The sequence below is a fragment of the Cervus elaphus genome, chromosome 15 (assembly GCF_910594005.1).
Source record: "Cervus elaphus chromosome 15, mCerEla1.1, whole genome shotgun sequence".
NCBI lineage: Eukaryota > Metazoa > Chordata > Mammalia > Artiodactyla > Cervidae > Cervus > Cervus elaphus.
Window position 1 is genome coordinate 84,174,941 of NC_057829.1, and position 27,034 is coordinate 84,201,974.

Sequence of the window (27,034 nt, forward strand, 5' to 3'; positions counted from 1 at the left end):
AGTAAATCAGACTTTGGCCACCTGATGCGGAGAGTCGACTCACTGGAAAAGACCCTGATGCTGGGATTGATTGAGGGAAGGAGGAGAAGGGGACCACAGAGGATGAGATGGTTGTGATAGCATTGTCGACTCAAGGGACATGAGTTTGAGCAAACTCCAGGGAGATGCTGAAGGACAGGGAAGCCTGGCATGCTACAGTCCATGGGGTTGAAAGGAGTTGGACTTGACTGAGCGACTGAACAACAGCAAGTAAATGAGGCCTAGGTGTGAAAAGGACAGAGATTTTCATCAGAAAGTTGCTTTTTGAGAGGAAATAGGACTGGAGGCCCCTCTAAGAAGCTCGGCAATGGTCTATACAGGAAAAACTTGCCTTCAGCAGGAAGCAACCAAATGTCATCCTGGCTGAAATTAAAACCTAGCAAGGCACTTTTCAGCTTCCCTTTGGCTCAGCGGTAAAAAATTCTTCTGTCAATGCAGGAGCTGAGGGTTTGATCCCTTGGTTGGGAAGATCCCCTGGAGAAGGAAATGGCAACCCACTCCAGTATTCTTGCCTGGGAAATCCCATGGACAGAGGAGCTGGTGGGCTACACTCTATGGGGATGCAAAGAGTCGGACATGACTTAGCAACCAAACAACAACAATAAGGCACTTTTAGGTGCTTAATCTCTAAATAGTAATACCTTTCATGAGAGCCAAAGCTACTCTCTTTTCTTTGGAAAGATTTGATCTCAGAGCTCACCTCCCTCAGCCCAGAGCTCTTTGCAACAAGCCTTGCTGGTCTTGCCCTCCAGCCCTATGTCCACAACCTTAAAATAAGGCTCCTTCCCTTCCCTTCCATGAAAGGACTCAGCCGCCGCCATGGGAGTTGAGTAAAACCTCTGGGGCTGCTCACTTTCCTGAAAGCAGCCTGGGGCCTCCAGGAACAGTGTTCTCTCTCTGCAGGTGTGTGACCATCATGATGAGTGGACTCACGCCAAGCACCATCAAAAACTTCTACCTGGCCGGCTGCAAGGTGAGAACAACCTGGGCGGGCACACAGCATCTTGGGGACCCTTAAGAGTACCCAGACTCTGGGATTTCAGCTCCAAGAAATCTGTCTGATGGTACCAACCTAACAGTGCCCACCTTTTATTTTGCCAAGTGAACAATTTAAACAAACCATTTTATCTTTAAAAGGATATTTTAACATCCCCCCAAACAGAAAAGCTTTAATTGGGGAAGAGGGCAGGAAAAAGGACAGCCTTTCTCACCAAAACAGCAGACAACGTTCCAGGACATTCTTGGTGGAGCTGAGGGAAATGCATCTCCTCTGGGCCCAGGCAGTGTGTCAGGGTTGGCAAGGAATGATGTATCCTAACTCATTATCAGAGGAGAAAAGTGAGACCCAAGGCCGGTGGAGCTTCTGTGATCAGTCACAGACCTCAGTCCAGAGATTTTGGCATACAAGCCCATGTAACTAGTTGCATTTCAGCATGCAAGCCCACTTAAGTAGGTCAGACCGCTTAACTAGTTGTATGACCTCAGGCAAGAGCAGGGATGTTGGAGCCTCAGATTTTCCATTGGCGAAATAGGAATAATGATGAACCAACCTCATAGGGTAGCAGGGTGGATTTGACTCAAGCTAGTGCAGCCCCTTGAGCATCGCAAACACTCAGAAAATGTTATCAGTGCATGTGTTTTGGAGAGGTTTGAGCAGGGCTGCAGCGCGGCCCTTCTAAGAGCACGCTTGTTGTACCGTCACGTTCCAGCAGAGGGCGCTGAAACACCAGGGACTCCTTTCTACCTTAAAAAAAAATTTTTTTTTTCCACCTGCACCCTTACTAGGGTGGGTGGAATCTTAGTTCCCCGGCCAGGGATCGAACCCACACCCTCTGTAGTGGAAATGCAGACTCCCAACCATTGGACCACCAGGGTAAGTCCCAGAGATTCCTTTCTCAATGGGGTTTTCCTGTCTTCTCAGTACAAGGAAGAGCCCCTCACCACCGCCTGTGAGAAATGGATGGAGATGAACTTGGTCCCTCTTCTGGGGACACAGATCCACCTCCGGAAAATCCCAAAGGAGCTGCTCCACAAGGTGCTGAAGTCCCCCAGGTCAGAGTGGGCTCTCAGGCAGGTGCCTCTGGGGTGGGGGCTGGGGATGGGAGGAGGGGATGGGTAGGGTGGATGGATGGGGTGGGGAGTGCCGAACTCACACCGCTGCTGGACATTGCCAATGTGCAGCGCTCCCTCCATCCCAAATGTGCCAGCCTCCTGGACAGCCCGGCCTCTGGAGGGGCCAAAACGGGGAAGGGTAGAGTAGGGATCCTTGGGGTGCCCGCTGTTTCACTGTGAAAGTGAAAATGTTAGTCACTCAGTCGTGTCCAGCTCTTTGTGACCCCATGGACCACAGCCTGCCAGGCTCCTCTGTCCATGGGATTTTCCAGACATGAATACTGGAGTGGGTAGCCTTTCCCTTCTGCAGGGGATCTTCCCGACCCAGGGATGGAACCTGGGTCTCCTGCATTGCAGGCAGATTCTGTCTGTCTCACCCACCCGGTAATGAATTAAGTGATTGCGTAAATAATTTTTAAAATTCTGTCAATATTAAGACACATGCATCATGGAAAATTTGGAAACTAGGGAAAAGGAGAAAAGAAAAAAAGCTCTTAGCCCTAAATCAGTTTCTGTCTCCCGCCCTGGCCCCTCCCCTTAACAGCTCTGAGTGAGTGAATGAAAGTCACAGTCCGTGGAATTTCCCAGCCAGAATACTGGAGTGGGTAGCCTTTCCCTTCTCCAAGGATCTTCCCAACCCAGGGATCGAACCCAGGTCTCCCACATTGCAGGTGGATTCTTTACCAGCTGAGCCACAAGGGAAACATTAACAGCTCTAGACCCAGGCATTCCACTGCCTGTATGACCTCTCTGACAGTTAAGGCTAAGACCTAACGTTTGGTGCCCTTGTCCTTTATTGCACCCCTTGCCCGGTGTTCCTCAGCCAGCTGTCATGCCCTTGGGAATCCTTCTGGTCACCACTTCATCCTCCCTGCAAGAGCAACACATCTCTGTGGGCTTCTGTGTGGGCACCAGCCAGAGGCCAAAGGTCCACACCTCCCACCCGGATCAGCGCAGGGCCCGCTAACCCAGGCTCGTGCCTGCTCTTAACCCTCTTCCAATCGAATTTCTAACCCAAAGGTCTTTAGCTCTGCCAGTTCGGCTTCTGTCTTATCCACGTGACCACCACAAGGCTTTCCTTAGACTCCAGCCAATGCTTGGCCTTTTAGGTTATTTCCAATGTTTCACTGATATAAATAGCACTTTGGTGACATTCTTTGATATATATTTATTTTCATCTCAGATTATTTTCCCACATTGAATTCCTAGAAGTGAAGTTCCTAAGCCAAAGGCGCTTTAGTTTTTATTAGTGTTTAAAAATATATTTTACTTGAAAATAGTTTCAAACGAATTAGATAACAAGAATAGTGCAAAGGCTATCTCAGCACCTTTTACCCTGTTTGATCCAGTCTCTGCCCTGTTTACTTTATCATTTGCATCTCTGTGTGTTTATTAGCAAGCATTTTTTAATCCTTGGAGGACAAGTTACATACATCATGTTCCCTAGTCCCTGAATACGTCAATGTTTCACAATAAAGAGAATTTTTCTAATATAATCACGAGGCAGTTAACAACTTGAGGAAATTTGACACTGATGGAATACCTTAAGATCTTTTACTCAACACTAACCTTCATAGCATCCTTTTTCCTCCAGTGCAGGATCTGATTAGGACCACATATTAAATAACATTACCTCGGGAACTTGCGTCCTAATGGCATCCCCAGGCCCTGGGTGGGTTCCCATGATCATTTTTCCCTGGCTGTCCATGGCCTGTCCAGAAGCGTGTGCTCTCCACCCTCCATAGAGCAAAGGTTGTGCAACCCTTGAAGAAAAGATAAACAGGGCAGCCCTCAGACTTTTCGTAACACTGTCCGTCCCTTGGAAAGTCTGAGCTGTCCCTCCCCCACTGGTAGCATTTAACCAAGAAAGGGGAAAAAAATGTCTGACCACAGCCAGCATGGTAGCGATGGCATAGGCCCTAGAAAACGCTGGCTGGGCAGGAAAAGAGGTCAAGAACATTACGTGTCGAGCGTCTAGACTCACAGGCTTGGGGAGACATGACTGATGTGGAAACTGGGTCCTGCTCCTCGGCCCCTCCCCAGGAGGTGGCTGTCAGCACCGACGGTGCCAGGCTCTCCGGGCAGAGGCAGGGTGGGGGGCGGCCTGCATGACCTCGGGCATGTCATCAGCTCGTGTGCCCTGGAAGGCCCACACTCTCAGCTCCCAGACCTCGTGCCCACATCTTATCTTCCTAGGTGAACTCTTCCTGCCTGGTTGCTGTCCTTAAAGCTGGGCATCCTTAAAGCTGATGTCCTGCCTTAAAGCTGGAGGAGGGAGATGGGGAACAGAGGGCCAGAAAGAGGGGCCCAGGCCACACCCAGTGCCTGGGGTCATGGTTAGAAATTTACCAGGCTCGGGCTTCTCATCTGAGTGTCTGGTGGGCTTGGCACCACAGACCACACCTGGTTAAGAAGAGACCTTTGGGCGAGTTAACTTTCACTGAGCGCTTCTGGGTGTGTGCTGTGCTGTGTGTGGTGGCCCTTTTAATCCCCACAACCCTATGCAGTAGGTCCAATTATTTTAGCTAAGATAGGAGGGATAATAAAAGACAGGGCTGGAGCTCGGGGCTCCAGGCTCCAAGGTCCAGGCCCCCAGCTTCGTGACTGCACCGTCTCCTCGTGTGTAGCAGAAGCGAGGTTTCCCAACAGCCGGAGCTCAGCAAGATCTGCACTGTCCTGGGAAGTCACATGGCCCCACAGCAGCTGTGGAAAGGTCAGCCCGGGGTCAGGGGTGGAGAGTCTCTTGGCCCCACTTAGCGTAGATTGTGGCCCATCCCAGTCTTGTGGTCATGGTGTTTGGGTTGGAAACGACGTCCATCTCAGCAGATGTTTCAATTTCGAGGCTATTCACCTTCCCCAAAGTCCCTTTGACTTCATCTTCCTTTGGGTTTTCTTTCCATCTTGTAAATGCCCTTCAATAAAACACACATGGTTTTCCTGACCTCCTGGGCCTCTGGTTTTCAGTTAATTTCCTTTTTAGAGGTCATCACTCAGTGACCCTGTTTCACTCACTCTTAATATTATGGAAGCTTCATTCCAAATTCTGTTTTTCTGGAAGCCAGTGTCCGTGTTGACTTAGGAGGGTGGAGAATTCAGAGGGTTATCTCTCTAGTTCTAGCTGCACAAAAGGCTGCCCTGCAACCAGGGGGGACATGTCTCCCTCCCTGACTTCTGTCTGTGATACAAGGAGTCTCCAGGGCTCAGGAATTCCTGAGAACAGCCACCACGTCCTCTACGGCATCTGCAGCACCGATGGGCTTCCCTCTCAAATGTAGAATTTCCTAAAGCTGTTCATTGGAAGGACTGATGCTGAAGCTGAAGCTCAGCACCTGATGTGAAAACCCGACTCATTAGAAAAGCCCCTGATGCTGGGGAAGACTGAGGGCGGGAGGAGAGGGGACGACAGAGGGTGAGATGGGTGGATGGCATCACCGACTCGATGGACATGGGTTTGAGCAAGCTCCAGGAGATAGTGAGGGACAGGGAAGCCTGGCGTGCTGCAGTTCATGAGGTCGCAAGAAGTTGGACACAACTGAGCGACTGAACAGCAACGCTTCTCTGGCTAATAATACCACCACCTACCAGTTATGAAGCACTGGGGTGTATGGAATGCTCTGAGTGGGCAATCAAGTCTCATTCCTACAGCAACCCCTTTAGGGGGTGTTCCTTGTGGTTTTCCCCTGCAGAATGGAGATCACAGAAAAGGATTGCTCCCCCCATGCAAAAAGAGAGTTGAAATTTGAACCCAGGTCTGAGTGGCCTCAACACCCATGGTTATTATCAGTTCACTGATGTGCTCTGCTCCAAACCTTCTTATTCCTTATTTATGGTCAGGCACATGGATGGTCATATTTTTTGTTATTAAAAAAAGTTACAAAGGTAGGAGAATAATACAGAATACAATTGGGTCCATCTCCTCAAATGAACACATGGTAAAATTTTGTCATAAATTGGGAAATAAAACATCCAACAAAGCAGCAGTCCCCTTCCCCAGCCCTCCCCCCACCTCACAGCCCTATTTTTCATCTTTCCTCTTGTCTTCCTCCCTTCCCTAAAGTCAACCAAGCCACTGTTGTGGATTTCTGTGCATCCAACCCATGAGATTACATGCTTGCTACATATATGTACATGCAAAAATTATGCACAATACGGTTTTGCAAAGGTTTAAATTTCTCATAGTGATTGTGACATTCTGCTACTATTCACGAACATCATGTGACTTATTCTCTCCATGTTGATATTTTTTTTTCCATTTATTTTTATTAGTTGGAGGCTAATTACTTTACAATATTGTAGTGGTTTTTGCCATACATTGACATGAATCAGTCATGGATTTACATGTGTTCCCCATCCTGACCCCCCCTCCCTCCTCCCTCCCCATCCCATCATTCTGGGTCATCCCAGTGCACCAGCCCCAAGCACTTGTCTCATGCATCCAACCTGGACTGGCGATCTGTTTCCATGTTGATATATTTGTACTTAATCAGCGTTTTTAATTTTAGTTGTATGAGGCTCCAGTAGATGAACAGACAGCAAGTTTTTTCATTCGCTTCCTAATGTCTTTTTGTTTGGTTTGGCTTCCTTTTTTGCTAGGACAGTCAGTGCTGCAATGGGTAACCTTGTTCATATCTTCTTGTTCAATTGGGCACGGCTTTCCTTGTGGCCTATATTTGGAAGGAGACATTTATTGTTTATGTATAGTTTTCTCACACACACAAAATAGAGGACAATGTCTTGTTAAAGGCACTTTTACACCCATTACATCCCAGTGGCCATTTGTGAGCCCCTGTAAACACATATAGAGCAACTCAGATGTTCACCTATATTGGAGGGAAGTTTAGGATCTCTGTGAGTTCCATCTTGATTCAGATTGTCAGAACTCTTAGGTAAATGAAAATATGTTTGAATGTCTTCAGTTGATTATTTCCTGTAGGAACTAATATGTTAGGGTGATGCTTGGATTTCATCCTAGTGTAAACCCAACCGATACTTGGGTTTCCCAGGTGATTCAGCGGTAAAGAATCTGCTTGCCAGTGCAGGAGACACAGGTCTGATCCTTGGGTCAGGAAGATCCCCTGGAGGAGGAAATGGCAACCCACTTCAGTATTCTTGCCTGGGAAATCCCGTGAACAGAGGAACCTGGTAGGCTACAGTCCATAGGGTCGCTAAAGAGTTGGGTACAACTTGGTGACTAAACAGCAACTGATACTTGGCCTAAAAACCGAGGAGTTTATTTCAACAATTATCCATCATCATAAATTGTAACCAGGGTACTTATCTGTGGAGTTCTTGATTACTCCCCTTATGTTGGTAAACCCCTCTTTAGTAAGGTCTCAAATAACTTTCTGGGCATGGGGACCTCAAGCATGGGTTCTGCAATAGAAGACGGGCTCCCCAGCCCAGCAGTGGATGGAGTCCTGGCAGAGTTCTTTCTGGGAACCTCGCTCCAGGAGGTTCTATGAGCTCTCCACTCCTGTCTCACCGTTATCGCCCAGACAGTGACAGATTCAGTCCTGTCTGGCCATAGTCAAAGCCCATGCGTCTGTAGGTGCCTAAAAATAAAGAATAGGAAAGAGACCGTTCTACTGCATCCAGAAATAGTGGGAGAGGTGGGAAGGTGACATTCCTGCTGCCCTTGGAGTCACGACTCAGCTTGGCTTCCACCCACCATGACCGCTGAAGTGGTGGGTGAAGAGGCTGTGATACATTTTGAAGCCAGGGTACATCTCCATGGTCAGAGACAGGAAACATCAATGGGTTTAAGAAACGTTGCAATGACTCCTTGGAGAACTAAGTCAGAGGCTGTGAGAGGAGCTGTTTGGGAAGCATCCTTTACAGAGCTGACTTCATGGGCAGCAGCATCCTCTCCTCATCCCTTATTTCATGATTTATTATCTTTTTTTTTTGTGGTGCACAATATGTGGGATCTTAGTTCTCCAACCAGGGATCAAACCCACACCCCCTGCATTGGAAGCACAGAGTCTTAACCACTGGACCGCCAGGAGAGTCTCCCTTGTTTCTTGTTGAGGTGCAGGCACAGTGTGGGCTCTGGAGCCAGGATCCAGCCCCACCACCTAGGAGTTGGAGCTGCTGTCCTCTGAGCCCATTACTGTGTCCAGGCCCTGTGCTAGGCAAGCGGTATGTGTGGTCAGCTCAGTATGTCTGTGTGTATGTGTTAGTTGCTCAGTCGTGTCTGATTCTTTGCAGCCCTGTAGACTGTAGCCCACCAGGCTCCTCTGTCCATGGGATTTTCCAGGCAAGGATACTGGAGTGGGTTGCCATTCCCTTCTACAGACGATCTTCCTGACCCAGGGATCAAACCCTAGTCTTTTGCCTTGCAGGCAAATTCTCTACCATCTGATCCACCAGGGAAGCCCAGTCAGCTCAATATTGGTCCCTCAAAGATGTCGACAACCCAGCCCCTGGAACCTGTGAAAACGTTGGGTTGCACGGCAAAGGGGGATAAAGCTTGCAGATGAGACTAAAGTGGCAGTAGGATGACCTTGGGATGGAGAGGTCACCCTGGATTTCCTGGGTGGCCCTAATGGACTCACCAGACTCTTCAGTGTGGGTGAGGGAGGAGGAAGAGTCAGAACCAGAGGGAGCTTTGAAGATGCTATGCTGCTGGCTGGAAGATGAAGGAAGGGGCCACAAGCCAAGGCATGCCGGTGGCCTCTAGGAGCTGGAAAAGACAAAGAAACGATTCTCCCCTAGAACCTCAGGAAGGAGCATGGCCACGCCCACACCCTGATCTAAACCCAGTGAGGTTCATTTTGTACTTAGGGATCCTGGAACGAAAGACTGAAGGCAAAAGGAGAAGGGGGCAGCAGAGGATGAGGTGGTTAGATAGCATGACCGACTCAATGGACATGAATTTGAGCAATCTCCAGGAGATACTGAAGAACAGGGGAGGCTGGCACACTGCAGTCCGTGAGGTCGCAGAGTCAGAAATGAATTAGTGACCGAACAATAACAAATTTGTGTTGTTTTAAGCCACTTGGTTTGTGGCAGTTTATTACAGCAGTGACAGGAAACTCATACAACTCATAAAAACTCACCTCACACAGCCTTCATAGTACAGTCAGTCTCCTACACACTTCAGGTTTCAAGCTTTCAAAGATGTGAGTGTGCATTCATGCATGTCCAGTCATAAGTTAGTTCCCGTGCCTGGCCTACATTGTCACATGTGTGCACCCTCCATAAGGAATCGTGTTTTTGTGTACTATTCTGTACAGTACTGTATATGGTACAGTATCTTTACTTCAAGTCTAGGATGTCTGGAAACAAGCATAAAAGCAGTGGTAAATAGCTAATTGTGTTTGTTGGGTACCTAGGCTAAGTTTGTAGGAAAGTGTGAAAGTCTTAGTCGCTCAATCATGTTCGACTCTTTCCGACCCCACAGACTGTAGCCCACCTGCTAGGCTCCTTGGCCCATGGAATTTTCTTGGCAAGAATACTGGAGTGGATTGCCATTCCCTTCTCCAGAGGGTCTTCCTGACCCAGGGATCAAAAGTTTGTTGGACTTAGGAGCAAACTGGACTTCCGAGCTTGCTCTCAGAAAGAACTTTGTGTATGTAGGGGACTTACTGTATCCTCTTAGCAATGCCTGTAATCGCTACATTACAGATGAGTGAGTTGCAGCTGCAGGGCCGGAAAGAAGCCTGCAAGAGATTCCACAGCCAATTTGGGGCAGAACTGACCCCTGCCCAGGTCTGACCTCTGCCCAGGTCTGACCTCAGAACTGTGTGACTCTGGACAAGTTATTCCTCAGTTGGACCTGGGATTGGAATATGACCAGTGAGGCATTCACCTTGGGTGCAAAGTTTAAGGGACACCAAAAACCTCAGCCATTGAGATAAAGTGTATCTTAGTGCAATATTTTACAGTGAAAATTAACATGATGAACAAAACGTTAAATTTTTAAATAAACAGGGTCAGCCTCAGTAATATCCATGTCTCTAAAGTGTGAAAGTGAAAGTGTTAGTCACTCAGTCATATCTGACTCTTTGCGACCCCATGGACTGTAGCCCACCAGACTCCTCTGTCCATGGAATTCTCCAGGCAGGAATACTGGAGTGGGTTGTCATGCCCTTCTCCAGGGGATCTTCCTGACCCACAGATTGAACCTGGGTCTCCTGCTTTGCAGGCAGATTCTTTACTGTCTGAGCCACTAGGGAAGCCATATCTATAAAAGTAAGGAACGTATCCCAACTTTGCAGGGCTACTGGGTGGAATTTAATAAAAGGACTTATGGAACCACCTTAAGAACCCCGTCTCCTGATTGGAGCTCATTCAATGATGGTCATGATTTTACAGCGCACAGCAGGTGGGTGAAGCCTCAGGCTGGCTGAAGATCAAGCCCCAGCCATGCCAGCTGAGTGACCGCAGACTTGGTTCCTCTCTGTGAGCCCACCTACAGACTCAGGGTGGCATCGCCTCCTTCCTGAACTCACTTTCAACTCTTCATTTTCACATGCACAGCATGGTTTTTGCGACTCAGTGGACTTCTCAATCTTTTGTTTTGGCCAGGTTGTTCACTTTCAGTGAGTTTCACCTTCTGAAAACACTCCTTTTGTGGGTCTACCTGCAGCTCAACAGCAAGACTGAGACGTTTCCGATGTACGAAACCGTGTTGATGTTTTTCAGCAGGTAATGTACCTTAGTGTTGATTGACAGATTGTACATACACTGTTTCTTTGCTTGGAATACCATGGAGGAAGCGTTAGTGATACTGTTTTTCATAGTATCGTTCAGAGGGCTTACAATGCAGTTTTCTTATGGGATCTAAGATCATGGGATAACTCTGCACCACTAGGTAACTTTAAAAAGTGTATCATAGGGGTGATGAGACAGTCATGTGCGTCTGTGCCAGGACTGTGACAGTCACGTGCTGTGTGTCCAGTAAACGACGTGATACAAAAGGTACTTTTTTTCCCTCAGGAAAATTACCATTCTGTATTGGCCTTGAGTTTTTCATACTTAAAATGTACCTAAATCAGACCAGAGCATGCTGGCTTGTGTTTCACTAGGTAGTAGCATTCCAAATATTCTGGGCAGATGAAAAAGCATTTGAACTTAAAAAGACTTCATAGCATTCATCTAGTCTCTTAGACTCTCTAAGCTTATAAATTCTAAATCTCAACATTTCAGTGAAAAATGACAATTACAGAAAAAGGGGATATAGGTATACATATAAATGATTCTCTTTGCTATACTGCAGAAACTAACATAACATTGTAAACAACTATAATAATTTTACTATATTCTGATAATTTTACTATACCCCAATTAACTTTAAAAATAAATAACTATTACAGATTAGGATGGCCACCATTTAATTATGCTTACTAAATGCAGCAATTCTGATCAGTACTTTCTATTTGTAATCTCATTTAATCTACATAGTACTTGGAGCTGGTTTTATTATTCCCATTTTACAGATGAGGAAACTGAGGTGGAGATGACTATCTTGTCAGATCATACATGTGATAAGGGATAGAGCCTGACTTGAACCCAGACTTGCCAAATGCCAAGAAGCCTCGCTTCCCATTCCTGGAATGAGAGGGTTCCTCTCTTGTGCATGCTGCAGTTGGTTCAGTAGTGAACCCCTGGGTTTGGTGTTTAGAACAATCCTGAGGCTGCCGCTAGGTTCAGTGTTGCTATTAGCCAGTTACTTGAAAAACTGCCTTGCAGTGCATCTTCCCCTGCCGTGTCCTCCTCTGCCCGTGTTTTCCATCTGTTCAGCCCATTAGCAATGTCAGCTTGGGTAGTATGGGGCTCAGGAACAGGCTGGGAGTGAAGGTGAAAACAGTAACCTATATTGCATCTCGTTGTTGTTGTTTAGTCCCTCAGGCCTGTCCACGCCTTTGTGCCCTGTGGACTGTAGCCCACCAGGCTCCTCTGTCCATGGGATTTCCCAGGCAAGAATACTGGAGTGGGCTTCCATTTCCTTCTCCAGGAGATCTTCCTGGATCAGGGATCAAACCCATGTCTCCTGCCTTGGCAGGCAGATTCTTTACTGCTGAGCCACCTGGGGACCCCATTGTGTCTTTTTAGCCTCTATTAAAACCTTGTAAATACTCTCATATCGTCTAAGCTGGTTGCTGAGTGTGGTAGTCCTATGGGCAAAGAGAGCGCCGGGAGGATCTACCCTAGATGGACTGTCTTACCTTCATGGGCAGGCTTACCTTCTGTTCCCCACATCAGCAGGGATGGGGGCTTCCAAGCAGGATAAGGTGCGTTCAAGGAAGTCAGGAGATTCCTTTCCTTTTGCACGAGTGCATTTAGCAGACAAACACACCTTCCACATATTCATCAGTTGACCTGCTTAAGCCAAGTTTCGTTGGCCTTGTTCCGAAGTAGTTAATCCTTTCCTAGAACATCAGTGCACCACGTCAACTAAAGAGCCCATTTTTTCCTGTCTCGTTATTGGGAGAAAGCAGTATTCATTGCCAGAATGATATGTCCTTGCTTAGCTTCTATATAATTTGCTTTGAACTCGAATGTCTTAAATCCACACCCCCCCAACTCTTTTAATAGCCCAAGAGGCACTTTTTCCAGTGAGTCATGCACACCAGGAAAAGTCACTGCTTGGCACCAGGTTAGCTCTCCTACTGGAAACGTCTAGAACCAGGAGATAGGAAATGAGCTAGAATGTGGGTGATTCATTTCAACTGTTTTTTACTGGGAGAGGAACAAGTGGAAGTGAAGGAGCTGAGGATTCCTGGCCCTGCCTGAGCTGGGGTCTCGAAGCTTCCTCCTGCCTGGGGGTGGGTCTCACCGTCATAGCTTCTCCATTCCTCCCGAATCCACAGTGAGTCCATTTTGGTCCCAGACCTCAGTCCTCCGTGTGCATTTCTCCGAGGCCCCTGAGCCTGCAGGGATTCCCTGTTGGAAACTGTTCACGTGTTTCCAAATGGCCTCCCCGCCCAACCTGAGCAGTCGGGATGGTGTCCTCTACCTGGCGCTGTATTCTCTGACTGCAGGGTGGGAGACAGTCCTGTCAGCCTGCCCACCTGCCCTGCATCCCTTCTTCCCTCAGTCCCTCCCCTTCCCTCCGGCAAGCTTGGTGTCCCCTTGGGAGAAAAGACGAGACAGTCTGGACCTCAGATGCTCTTCCCCCTGCTGGTCACCCAGGCTCACCCCCACCTTGGAGGCCTGTGGCCCATTTTTAGGACTATCGGTGGCTCACCTCCCATCCCAGCTCACTCCCCACCTATGGGTGGAGCACCTATGGGAGCACCATAGGTCCTCCCTGGTCAGTGGTGTCACCTCCCAAATGCGTGTCCTGGGTGTTCATTGGAAGGACTGATGTTGAAGCTGAAACTCCAGTACTTTGGCCAACTGGTTCGAAGAGCTGACTCATTTGAAAAGACCCTGATGATGGGAAAGATTGAGGGCAGGAGGAGAAGCGGATGACAGAGGATAAGATGGTTGGATGGCATCACCGACTCGATGGACATGAGTTTGAGTAAACTCTGGGAGTTGGTGATGGACAGGGAGGCCTGGCGTGCTGCAGTCCCTGGGGTCACAAAGAGTTGGACATGACTGAGTGACTGAATTGAACTGAACTGAGTCCCCAGACTCCTTAGCCAAGGGATCAGCAGTCACCCTCCCCAGCACCCTGACTCCAGCCAACTGTGCCTCCTTTTCTCTGTCCATCCGTGGAGGGGACCCCGTGGGAGCCTCACCCATTGGTTCCTTATGAACAGCTTGGTGGGCACATGCGTTCTGCCTCCCCAGTCACGTCATCAGCAGCTTGAAAGGGAGGCTTTGTAATCCTTTATTGTGACCCCAGTTTACAGGGCACCATGCTGAGCATGTAACAGCTTAGGGAATGATGAGATTCCATCAAACATGCATCAGAGAAGTGGGTCTTTCTGTGCCGATGCCAGACTCAGAGAGCAGCATGTCTGCTACAACTCAAAATCGGAGGGGTGGCTGATAAATCTCCTTATTTATTTATTTATGTATTTAGGCCACACCCTGCGGCATGTGGGAACTTAGTTCCCCGACCAGGGATGGAGCCCGCGCCCCTTGCAGTGGATAAGAGCAGAGTCTTAACCCCGGAACGCTAGGGAAGTCCCTCCATCTTTATTGACACGTAGGGCCTGTTTGGTGGACTAGACTAGGATGAGTTCTAAGGTTTTCATGAGGCTCAGCGAGAAATATTGTCTCACCAGGCTGGTGATGCCAAAGCAGGATGTGAGCAGGCACTGGTGGTGCCCAGGCTCTGTGTTGGCCTGAAGATCTTCAGGGCTGAGCCTCGGAGCAGCTGGCCTGAGGGCTCGGGCTGTCAGAAGGCACCTCTGCTCCCAGGGTGGAGGAGGGAGCCTGCGGGAAGCCATGGTCACCTGGGGCCAGAATTGAGTCACCAGGAGAGCTGAGCTCCACAGTCCAGTGAAGACAGAGGGAGCAGCTAGGCTGGGAAGTTTCCACGGCCCCAGATGGGGACACGCCAGGAGCGTTGAAAGGTAGGGCAGAGGACCAGGCCTCGGGAGACAGTACAGGCCTGGGAATGAGAACCAAGGAAGCTGGCTGTTTGGCCCCATGTTTAAAGTTGCATCTGTTGTTGAAATTATATACATGACAGAGTGGCTTAAAAGAGCAGTCAGAGTGGACCGTCACAGCACGGGGACCTCCGCAATGGGACTTTCATAACGTGACAGCGGCAGGACTAGCTGCCTGAATGTCTGACCAGCCAAGAGTGAGGCTGAGCTGCACCTCCGGGTTCCAGCTGGGCCAGTGGTGGCCCAGCGTCCAGAAAGGAGGGTTTGGAGCAGCAACTGAGCCAAACGGACCAGACACTGCTTTGCTCATCTGTCTTGGCAATGTCTTGAGCTAGGAGGGAAGGTATTTGAGTAGTTAACTCCTTCGGCACCACTGTACCTGCAAATAAAGACGTATGTCCAAGTCTTTTTCACTCACTTGTGTTGTTTTATTCATCTATTTTTTTTTCATTCATTCAACATAATTATTGGACATTTTCTCTATGCCAGGGGCACCAATGGTGGCTCAGAGGGTAAAGAATCTGCCTGCAATGCAGGAGACCCGGGTTCGATTTCTGGATCCGTAAGATGCTGGAGAAGGGAATGGCTACCTGCTCCAGTATTCTTGCCTGGAGAATTCCATGGACAGAGGAGCCTGGCGGGCTACAGTCCATGTGGTCACAGAGTTGGACATGACTGAGCGACTAACGCTAATGGGGACACCAGTGGAAAGTTAAACGGGCAATTTATTTGCCCATCACCGTATTTAAGAACATCTTCAAGCTTATTTTCATTTTTGTCTAAATACATCAATATAGAAAGGGAACATACGCGTGTGTACACTTGTATGCACACACACACACATACATACACATGCACAGGCATACAGCTCAGCACCCACAGCCTGTTTTCCTGGCAGTAGTTAATTTAGAAAAACAAATAGGCTGTCCAGAATTAAATTTAACATTTCCTTGTAAGAAAAACAAAAAGTGTAATCAAAACCGTTGCCTTCATTGGTCCATGGAGGAAAAGTCATCATTTCATTCCACTTAGCAATCTGAGGAGTCCAGGGGAGCTGTAAAGACTCATCCATGGGAAAAGGGCCAGAGGCAAATTTTCCACTTTTTTTAAAGTATATTTTTCATCAAAATAGAAAACATACAGTGAAGTTCACAGACCTTAAGTGAATAGCTCAATTAATTTCTGCAAAGTGCACACACCTGATTAGTTACTCACTCTTTCCCACTTTTGCAACCCCACGAACTATAGCCCACCAGGCTCCTCTGTCCATGGGATTCTCCAAGCAAGAATACTGGAATGGGTTGCCATGTCCTCCTCCATGGGATCTTCCCGACCCAGGGATTGAACCCGTGTCTCCTCCATTGCAGGCGATTCTTTACTGTATAAGCCACCAAGGAAGCCCATAACTAGTACCCAGACCAAGAAACAGAACTTGACCAGCCCCCTAATGTGTCTTATCTCAGTCACTACCTCTGTCACACCACGGTAAACAATATCCTGCTTTCTTTGACTAGGAGGTTGTCTTGGCTGCTTTTGAATTTTATATAAATAGAATCTTAGAGCATAGACTTTTCATGTCTGGCTTCTTTTACTCAACAGTATGTCTGTAAAATCTATTCAGGGATGAATGGCCAGGGAGGGTAGGGGCTTACATTTGCAAATTGGTGGTGGAGCTGGGTGGACCTGGGGTGCCTAGTTCTTCACATACATCCTTTGACTTTGAGATCTTAGAGTTAAGGGCAAGTCATGAACAGACCTGTTATTCTTGTCTTTAGCTGCTTTATTAATCCCTAAATGGGTCCCTTGCAGACACTGCAAGGGTGGATTCCAGCAACCTCACCAGAAGGAGGTCATTGAAAACAGTCAGTGAAGTCAGTTTCCACCCAGTCCCAAATATTAGATTTCCCTGACCTCTGCAGTTAAGTCTTCTCCTTCCTAGTGAAAGTAAAAGTGCGAGTCGCTCAGTTATGTCCAACTCTTTGTGACCCCATGGACTGTAGCCTCTGTCCATAGATTTCTCCAGGGGATCTTCCCAACCCAGGTCTCCTGCATTGCAGGCAGATTCTTTACCGTCTGAGCCACCAGGGAAGCTCCTCCTCCTTCCCATGTCCTGTCCAAATCTGACCCAATTTTTACAGAGCTTAAGGACTCCTCCTGGAAGTCTTCCTGGATCTCACCTGCACACTGGGCAGATTCCTTCTCTCAGTTTCTTGCAGAGAGAACAAGAGCATATGCTGGCTGTGTGTGTGCACCCTGGTCTGACAAACCCAGCACCACCTTCTCACATATACCTCTCGAGAGGAGCCTCCAAGGAGAGCCACCCAGCCATGCCCTGTATCCCTAGTGGCCCAGCCCTCAGGCATCTGGAATGAAATATACCATAATGCTGGGTGCCAGGTCAGGCAGAAGCCATGCATTTCCTGTGATTAATGGATGGTGTTTGCACATGTAACCATGCAGTGTTCATAAAACTGGGCAACCCTGGTATGAAACTCAGATCTCTATACTGGAACATTCGTTTGGAAGTATTCCATGAGTCATGGACATGAAGGTGGTTAAGTTGTTCTCTCTCAGAGTCTCTCCATTAAGCCCTATGCAGGGAGGTTCATATATTTCAAGTCAGGGTTTCTCATGTCCTGACTTTTGCGTTTCTAACCTGTTTGATTTCTTCTCTGACTCTGACCACATGGCTCCCGTCCCCCTTAGCTTGGCTTTCAGGAAACTGAATCTCGCTTCTTTTCAAGGTGCCTACATATCATCGATTCCTATTCCCTACTGCCTTTGCACTTCCCTCACCTGGCTTCTTGGCTTTCCACCCAAACTGTGCGTGCCTGCTCAGTCACTCAGTTGTGTCCGACTCTTTGCAACCCAATGGACTGTAGCCCACAGGCTTCTCTGTCCATGGGATTTCTCAGGCAAGAAAGAATATTGGAGTGGGTTGCTATTTTGTACTGCAAGGGATCTTCCCAGCCCAGGCATCAAACCTGCCTCTCTTGCATTACCAGAAAGATTTTTCACCACTACGCCTGGGAAGTGGGAAGGGAAGCTACCTGGGAAGCCCTTCCACCCAAACTGGGTGAACCCCAAACGTCCTCTTCAACCATAAGAGTGGAGACTTTGGAGAACACAAGGAATATGTGTCTGAACGCAGGAGGCCCTTGCAAAGGGCAGTTAGAGTCATTATTAGATAACATTTCTAGTCTCAGTTTTGCCTTTGGGCAAAGGTCAGGACCGTCTTCATCTTCCTAGTCAAGATGACATTGACTGGTCTCGATATATGACCAATAGGACTTGGCCTGACAAATAAGCAGACGGAACCCCATGAGCATTTAGGAAAATTGGCATAGACTAGCTTGGTCTGTGCATGTGTGTGTGTGTGTGTGTGTGTGTGTGCGCACGCACATGCACTGAGCTGGAACTGCATTCCTAGAAGTAAGCGGAGGGGTAGGATAGTAGGACTGAGGCTGGTGGGTCGGCAAGGACCAGTTCATTCATCCAGTTAATTCACTTAACATTATTGCAAGCTGGCAGACAGCCAGACACTGCAAAGGGTACCATGAATATGAGTAAACAGAACCGATGAAAACCCCCATCTTCACAGAGTTGACAATCCAGGCAGCAGAGCCAAACGTATTCCATAAATGAGGTGTGTGTTGAAAGGTGTCAGCCGTGAGTCTGAGTCCCACTACTGCTGTTTACTGACTGCAGGTTAACAATACTCCCTCCTCAGTCTGACGCAGGTTCATTCTGACTCAAAGCAGAGGCCCAGCACGGCGCTTGGCAGGACGCCCTGAATCGCAGTGACATTTGGTGGGTGATGGTGGTGCTGGCGACATTCAGAACTGTTGTTTCTTTACCACACTTTGGTGTCGGGAGCTGAGGGGACCATTTCCTGCTTCTTGGGTTTCAGAAGGCGTCCTGGTCTTCTGCACCAGGTTACCTTTTGGAAAAAAGCCCTTTCCCCTTCTCATCTTGTATTATCGCCCCCAAGTCGGTCATGTATTTCAAACTTCACTTTAAAATATGAAATATTCAAACATTTCTCATAGAGACAAAATAATTTTTAACACCAGTTTTTTTACTGAGGTAAAAAGTACATAACAACATAAAAATGACCATTTTACCCATTTTTACCTGTACATCTCAGGGGCATTACGTACATTCACACTGTCATACAAGGGTTCCCATCATCCTTCTCCTGAATTTGTTCTTCCTAAACTGAAACTCCATACACATAAAGCAATAAATCCCCATTCCTCTCTCCCTCCGCCCCTGGCAACCAGCATTCTACCTCTGTCTTTGTGAATTTTACTATTTAGGAACCTCATCTGCTTCCCAGGTTGACTCAGTGGTAAAGAATCCGCCTGCCAAGCAGGAGACACGGGTTCGAACCCCGCGCCAAGAAGATCCCCTGGAGAAGGAAATGGCAACCCACTCCAGTATTCTTGCCTGGAGAATCCTACGGACAGAGGAGCCTGGCGGGCTACAGTCCATGGGGTCTCAAAGAGCCTGACACAACTTAGCTTTTAAACAGCAGCAGAAACCTCATAGAAGTGGAGTCATACAGTACTTTTGCCCTTTTGTGTCTGGCTTATTTCACTTAGCATAATGTCTTCAAGTTTCATCTGTGCTGTAGCATGAGTCAGAACTTTAGAGTGTGCATTTAAAAGGCTAAAATTTGAAGTGCTGGGCTAATGGGGCTCTGAGTCTGAAGGGTAAATGATTCTAACTGATGACAGGAGGGAGGAAGTGAGAAGGTCATGGCTGACCACAGCTCTAAAGTGACAACCTGTGCTGGTCTGATGGAGACTTGTCCCCGGCACTGTCTTTCAGGAGGTCAGAAGGAGGGATTTGTCCCCAGTGCCTTGTGAGCAGATCCCAGAGCTGACCTGAGTGTATCTTTCAGTATCAAGGACTATGAATCATCCTCCCTAAGAGGCTCATGCTCCAAGGGTTTCCAATGACTTTAAGAGTCAGACACCATAGCCTGAAGCTTTTCTCAGAAACGTTAGTGTGTGCTCAGTCGCTCAGTCGTATCTGACTCTTTGCGACCCCATGGACTGTAGCCCACCAGGCTCCTCTGTCCATGGGATTCTCCAGGCAAGAACACTGGAGGGGCTGCCGTGCCCTTGCTAACCCCAAAGTGTCTGTACAGACACAGCTCAGCACCGGGGGGAAGCCAGGCCAGCCTTTGATTCCACCGAACAGCCTGTGAAGGGGCTCCGACTGCACAGCCAGCTTCCCCGCTTTATGTGACATAAAGAGACTGGTGAGTGTGTTCATCCTTGGCCCAGAAAATCCAGGTGCGACCAACCCCCCCAACCTTGACCAGAGGAACTGAATTAGATTGATATGCTCGGGCTGTCTCCAGAAGTCCTGACAGAGCCCTGGCTCTGCTGTGGTCCACCCCCTCAGCTCTAGGGGCAAGATTACACCCATTGATTCAAAGGGGTTGGACCACACCACTCAGATGTTTGGGGAATTTAGAGAATTAGCGGCGGAGGCCACTGTTTTCTTCCTTTGAGGTGGCCTGGAGCTCCGTCAAGTTAGAGGGTGGCAGCCTTGGACAGCAAGGAGACCAAACCAGTCAGTCTTAAAAGATATCAACCCTGAATGTTCATTGGAAGGATGATGCTGAAGCTGAAGCTCCAATACTTTGGCCACCTGATTCGAAGAGCTGACTCATTGGAAAAGACCCTGATGCTGGGAAAGATTGAAAGCAGGAAGAGAAGGGAACGTCAGAGGACAAGATGGTTGGATGGCATCATTGGCTCAATGGATATGACTTTAAGCATACTCCGGGTGATAATGAAGGACAGGGAAGCCTGGAGTGCTGCAGTTCATGGGGTCACAAAGAGTCAGACACATCTTAGGAACTGAGCAACAACAAGTGATAATGAATGCCACCAAGAACTTGATCCTGCATTTGACTGGCTCCAGTCCAGGTCTCTTTGCCTGGGAGGAGGAGACGATGGTGGTAATGGTGAGGACCAGAGTACTCTGGTGGAACCAGCAGCTGTGCCCAGCGCTTCACAAGAACTGTCACCTCTACTTCTCCCAGGGAAAGTACATGTGACCATTGTACCCCCGACGGAGAAGGAGATGGAAGCCTGGGGAGGCGAGGTCCCATGGCTGATGGCTGGCTGCCCCAGGACTGGAACCTGGTCTGTCTGGCCCAGGGACCCCAAGCATGGCTGGGCAATGGATGAGCTGACTCGTGACCTGGCCAAGTCAGCCCCCGTCAGTACCACTTCCTGTGACCCAAAGGGGCCTGTCTCAACAAAACCCTTCCAGAATCCTCTCGGGGAGGAGGTCTGTCCATAGAGGTCCTGGCTGACGGTTGTTAGGTCTGAGTGCCTCTCACAGGGAGCCTCGGGTCCCTCCTTACCCTCCCAGCATCCTTCCCACAAGCTGTGGAGTTGGCGCCTGGGGGCTTCTGAGCTGGAGGGGACATCTGTCTTCTAGGCAGTCCTTTCCCGTCTGGGCTGAGACCACATTAACCTGCAGCTCCAGCAAGTTCGGTCTCCTCTGGGGCTGCTCTGGGCTGTGGGAGCCCTTGCCGAGAGTACAGGTTTATTCCTCAGAGCACGAAGCTGGACTGGGGGGTTGTGCCGTCAGCCCCTTCTTCCCTCCTTGACACTTGCTCCCATCATGATGCCGCCCAGCTTCTTCTTCCATTAAGTGGTAAGAGAGAGGCAGAGAAGGAAGTGGCATTTAAGTCAGAAAAAGGAGGCAAGCAAGAGTTTTTGTCCAGCTAAGAGGTGTGTGTTTCTTGGGGTACTGGCATGGCCCCCACTAGCCCAGCTCTTACTGCCCTGGGTAATGGAGGGCTTGTTTCAGGATCAATAGCTCTTCACTCCTGGAAGTATCAGCCTTCCTTTATTTATGCCTGGTCCATCCACCCCAGAGATAGGTCCCCAGTGATTGCATGCTAAGTTGTTTCAGTTGTGTCCGGCTCTGTGTGACCCTATGGACTGTAGACTGCCAGGTTCTTCTGTCCATGGGATTCTCCAGGCAAGAAAACCGTGAAGTGGGTTGCCATGCCCTCCTGCAGGAGATCTTCCCAACCCAGGGATCGAACCCTATGTCCCTTACATCCCCTGCATTGGCGGGCAGGTTCTTTACCACTAGCACCACCTGGTAAGCCCAGGTCCCCAGTGGATTCTAATAAATAATCATTGAATTTGCATTCACTCATTTGTCTTCGTGCTCCAGCCCCTTTCCCAATGCCTCAGCATCCCTGATCTTCTCTCCTGGGACCACTGCCATGGAGAGGAGTTGGAGAGCCCCAGGAATTCCCAGATCTTGTGAAAACAAATGGTCCCCAGTCAGGGCGGTGCGCACCCCCAGCAGAGGCGGGACACGGAGCCAATGAAGCGTTCAGTCTGGCTGGGACAGGGTGTGATTTGGACACCACTCCTGATTCATGGAAAAATATCCTAAAAGTGCCCTTGGCTGGTCTCATACAGGAACTGACTTGAGGGAACGGCTACGTTTCCAAAGGGACTTGGAAAATTATCCCTTGTTGTCCCCATTGGTCAAAAGTGACTATTTTACAAAGCAAGTTGTTTCAAAACAGGAGTGGATGTGTGTACGTGTCTTCTCAAGGTGAGTGTGATCTCAGCCCGGCCCTGACGTCAGCCACGTGTGGAAATTAACCGAGTTTAGTATTAACAGTGTCGCAGAGAGCTGATCCCGGAACCAGCTGCTAAAATGAGTTACCCACTTATCTGACCTTGCCTTTTAATTCTACCAGAAAGTGCTTCTTTAAAAACAATTTTATTTAGTTTTGACTGTGCTGGGTCTTTGTTGCTGCATGGGCTTTTCACTTGGGGGCTTCTCACTGCAGTGGTTTCTCTTGTTGCAGAGCACGGGCTCTGGGGCATTCAGACTTCAGTAGTTGTGACTCTAGAGCAGCTCAGCCTTCATGGCACATGGGCTTAGTTGCTCCGTGGCACGTGAGATCCTCCAGAATCAGGGACAGAACCCGTGTCTCTGGTGTCTCCCGCATTGACAGGCGGGTTCTTTACCACCGAGCCACCAGGGAAGTCCCAGAAAATGCTCCTGAAATGCCTCAACTGCCCTTTGGCCAGTTACTCAAGGTACAGGAAGAATCAGCAGCTATGGGTTCAAGTCCTGGCTGAGTCGTCGTTTTTTCCTCTGTAAAATGGAGCCGATGGTTTTAGTCCCGTCTGCCCCCTTGAGAAGCTTGTGAGACTCAAGTGAGAAAATGTGTCTTCAAACCCTCTGTATAGTCCCATGTGTTCCATCATCATTTAAAAAGTATTTGTCAGGCACCCACTATGTGGTACCCAGAGGGATATGTAGCCTTATGTCTCGTTACGACCTCAGTGGCAGCCGCCCTCTGCTTCTGCACTCTCCATCCACCCAAGAGAGAACCAGGCACCGTCTACCTCTGGTGCGTGGAATCACTGGCCTCTGATGTGACTTTCACGAGCCCCAGCCTATTCCAGAAAGGAGGGTTCTGAAAGCCTTTTATCCTCTTTGCCCCTCTGCTAAGCTTCCCCAAGAACTGTTCCTTTCTGGACCGGGACGTGGGACAGAACTTGATCCCTCTCTTCCTTTGCCTGCGTCTGCACAGCATCACCAGAGGTAAGCCCTGCCCGTGGGAGGGTGTCCAGGGGAGGCCATTGGCTGCCCCGCCCCTCAGCACTCCCAGAGAAGCCCACCAGCCATTTCCAAAAGAATCAGCCGAGGTCGAGATCTGGCTCTATCACTTCCAAGGTGTGTGATTTGGGGAAAGTCACTTAGCCGCCCGGTCTCAGTTTCCTTGTCTGTAAAATGGGGATAATCAAAGCTTCTGTGAAACATGACGATGGATGGAAGGGCCTCAGTGGTTGTGAAAGTGCACTCGGCATCCAGGACTGGGTTGTTGCCAACTAACCAAGGGCCTGGCCTCTTAGTGCGGCAGCCCCTCTGGGTCATTCCCTTGCTCGGTGGGTTGGCAGAAAACTGTGGGTCTATGCTCCAGGCTAGAGTTTCCTCATCCTTATGCTCTGGGCCCAAGGCAAGGCAGCTGTGACTTGGAAAAAGTGGGCACTCTTGGGGAGTGTGTTTGGGGCAGCCCAGGTGGCCAATCGGTGAGGTTTTTGCATCTGAAAGGACATTGGAGAACTTTTTCAAAGCCATTTCTAGTCATCCAGATTGAAGGAGTCGCTCTAAACCCAACAAATGGTTGATGGAGCCCAGATAGATTTGTCCAAATGGCTTCTAGATACTCCAAAAACACTTGTTTATCAGATCTCAATCCTCCCTCCTGGGCAGGATTGTGGGCGGGGGGCGGGGGGAGGCTGGCGGTGAACACTTTGGGGGAAAGTGCCTTGAAATGTCTCACTTGGGTCCCGCATGTCTAAGGATGGGATAGGAATGCTCTCCCATCCTCAGCATCCCAATTTCCTCCTCTTCCCCTCCGTAAACAAGACTCCTGCGGTTCTGTTAGGAATAAATCCATAAGAATGTTCCCTTTGTGCTTCTTCCCAGGCAAGGATCTGGAAGAGCTTAGGCACATAAACTTCTTCCCTGAATCCTGGCTGGTCCGGGTTACCTCCAACCACTACCACGCGGTGAGTCGCCAACTCAGCAAGGAAACAGTTATCGAAATTTATTGCCTTTGCTTTTTCTGGGGATGTGTTTTGCATTTGAAACCTCTGGGCTTCTGAGGTCGGGAAGTATCTGGATCCTTCCCCAGGGGAAGTGGACAGAGCCAAGCCTGGAGGGGAGGAGGGAGGTGGCCCTGCCTTGGAGCCCAGGTGTTTAGAGCATCAACCCTGTTGACCTGAAAAATCAGGGGCCTTTGGCCACATGGCCCTCCACACTGAGTCCCCTCACAGATGCAAATGTCATGTACTTGTTATTGGACATTTTCAAAATGCAGAGAAATTGAAAGAAAGCAAACGCATACCATCAGACCCATCAGACCCAAAACAACTACTACTAACGTCTCATTGCACATGACCTTCCAGTCTTAAAAAAAAAAATGCACTTAATGAAATGTTCTTTTATCACCATTTTTAATGGCTGCAAACTCTTTCACCAAAAGGATGTGCTACAAAACCTAACCCTAACCCTACCACTTGGTGACTGGCCAGTGCTACTTGGCCTCTCCTTTGTTGCAGAAAAGTCATGGTGTTTCTGATTGTTAACTATTATAAATAGACTGTATGGTGAATGCATTTGCACATGATGGTTTATTTTGACTAAGAATTATTTTCTTATAGGATAATTTGAAGAGTAAAAAATACTGGCCCCAAAAGGAATGTGCACTTTTGTTCTTGATATATATTAGCAAATTTGGGACCAAATTACTCCTTCCCCAGTGATAAATGAGGTGCCTTCCTTTGAGCTCAGCAACATTTTCCTTTTCCATCACTTGTGTCAATTGTGAAGTGAACAGTGGCATTTCATTTTTTAATATACATCCCCTTTATTCCTAGTAAATGTGAGTATTTTTCCATGTGGTGTTTCCCTCTTTGTGAATTGTCCATGCAAACTATTGTGCTTCTTATGTGCTTCCAATCGTGCGTTTTCAGAGATGAAATGGGGCAGTGTTTGAGTTCTGAAGGTTTATGAGTCACTAGTTAAAATTCAATTCAGCTCAACAAATACCTATTGTAATGTGCAAACCACAGGGCTCAGTGGCCCCTGCACAGTAGATAAGGCCTCCATGGAGCTGTGCTCTTTGGGGACATAGCTCAGAACTGTGCTCTGATGGAGCAGAGAAGGAGAGGGGTGACAGAGAAAGAGGGGACAGTCTCGGGGCTGGGGCTGGACTCCTCAGGGAATCCCCCACCTCCCTCTTCATATCCCTCTGGCCCACACACCTCCTCCCTTTTGCTGTCAACCACCAATGTCATCCTCCTGAAATTTGCTCCCTCCTGACCCCAGCCCTCATGTGGAGCCTGCCATATGGGGCCATACCTGCTCTTGACTTTGTAGCCAAGAATATGCTCTGCCTTGTGATTGGGCTCCCAATAAACACATTTTATTTCTCAGCTAAGAAAAAAAATGCTGGGGCATTTTTTGTGTCTTCATCTTTGCATCCTGTGAAATCCTTGAGCATGGTACCTGGTTAGCAGGTTTTCAGTAAGTACTGTGGACTGGATTCACGGGTGAATATAGGCTCCAGAGACAGAACTCTTCTGAACACAGTGAGGGACGTTGGGATCAATGCAGTGAAGATGTTGGGGAATCAGGTTGCTGGTAAGTGGTGTGTGTTTTCCTTTCAGCTGGAGAATGGGGGCGACATGGCCCACGTGAAAGACCTAAGCACCCAGGCGGTGAGATTCGGGCTGCTTTTTAACCAGGTACTGACCACCAGGCTGAGCAAGGGGAAGGACCATCCCACCTCGTGCTTGGTTAGAGACCTTTGTACAATGGCCGTGGTCAAGTCTTACCTGTGGCAAGATGGCCAAGGCAGAAAAGGAAATTGTAGGTGTCACTCTTAAACACTCGCCACCCCCTCAGGGGTAAAATTCACAAAACGGGGCCCTGGCATAGGCCATTCAGTAACTTGATATACACAGCTATGTTGCCCCATGAGGTTGACCAGCTGACTCAGTTTTCAGGGTTGGAGGCATTTCCCTGGGGATGTAGAACTTTCTGTTCTAAAGCCAGGAAAGACCTGGGCAACCTGGGATGAGTTGGTCATCCTCTTCCCTACAAATATGGTGAGCTGCCAACCGCTCAAGAAGAAATTCCACTCTGAGCCCGTGCTTAAGGTTGCCAGGGTGGCTATTCTGGGCAGCTATTTTGATGGAGCCCAGACTCAAACCAGCTGTGAGTTGGGAGCTCCGGTGGAGAGCACCTGGGGACTCAGCCACCAGACAAGTCCGAGGGGCTGGGAGCTGCACTGTCTTGGGCTCCCTTGACAGGCATGATTCTCCAAGAAATGGCTGCAACCCTCCATCTTCACTAAAGCCACCCAAGAAGTGCTCCCAAAAGTGTTCATATTTTAGGGGGTTGGGGCCCTGAATCTATCTTCAGATTCTGCCCCCTGGGTCAAGCCTGGATGGGCTGGGTCCAGCCCCTTGCTTGCAGAGATCTGTCCAAGTAGACAGACTGCAGTGGCCAGGACACCCTGCAATGCATGTGGGCCTGGAGGGTCTCTTAGGGCCACTGAATTGTAGCGAAACACTCTGTTTTAAAGGTCTGCAGACCGAGGGTCATCTAAGAACATGCTTAACTCATTCTTCTCCCCACTAAGGGGCATGCAGAGTGAAAAGTATAGCCCCTGAGTGCCAACCTGTAAAGATTTGTAAAGTCACTACAGTTTGTCTTTTCTTCTCCTTCCTAGGCTAAAATTGTTGTCATGTTTTAAATCACAAATTAATCCCTTTAGTTTTTGTATCTAGAAT

The 27,034-nt window shown here is 48.7% G+C and overlaps 1 protein-coding gene across 1 annotated transcript in view; it reads left to right on the plus strand.

Annotated features, from left to right (window-relative positions):
* Nucleotides 1-27,034, plus strand: part of BTBD16 (BTB domain containing 16) — a 50,163-nt gene that overhangs the window by 19,288 nt on the left and 3,841 nt on the right. The window contains exons 7-12 of the mRNA XM_043926895.1: nucleotides 943-1,012; nucleotides 1,961-2,091; nucleotides 10,681-10,800; nucleotides 23,182-23,273; nucleotides 24,162-24,244; nucleotides 25,907-25,984. Coding sequence (XP_043782830.1) covers nucleotides 943-1,012; nucleotides 1,961-2,091; nucleotides 10,681-10,800; nucleotides 23,182-23,273; nucleotides 24,162-24,244; nucleotides 25,907-25,984 — 574 coding nt within the window. The remainder of the gene's footprint in view (nucleotides 1-942; nucleotides 1,013-1,960; nucleotides 2,092-10,680; nucleotides 10,801-23,181; nucleotides 23,274-24,161; nucleotides 24,245-25,906; nucleotides 25,985-27,034) is intronic.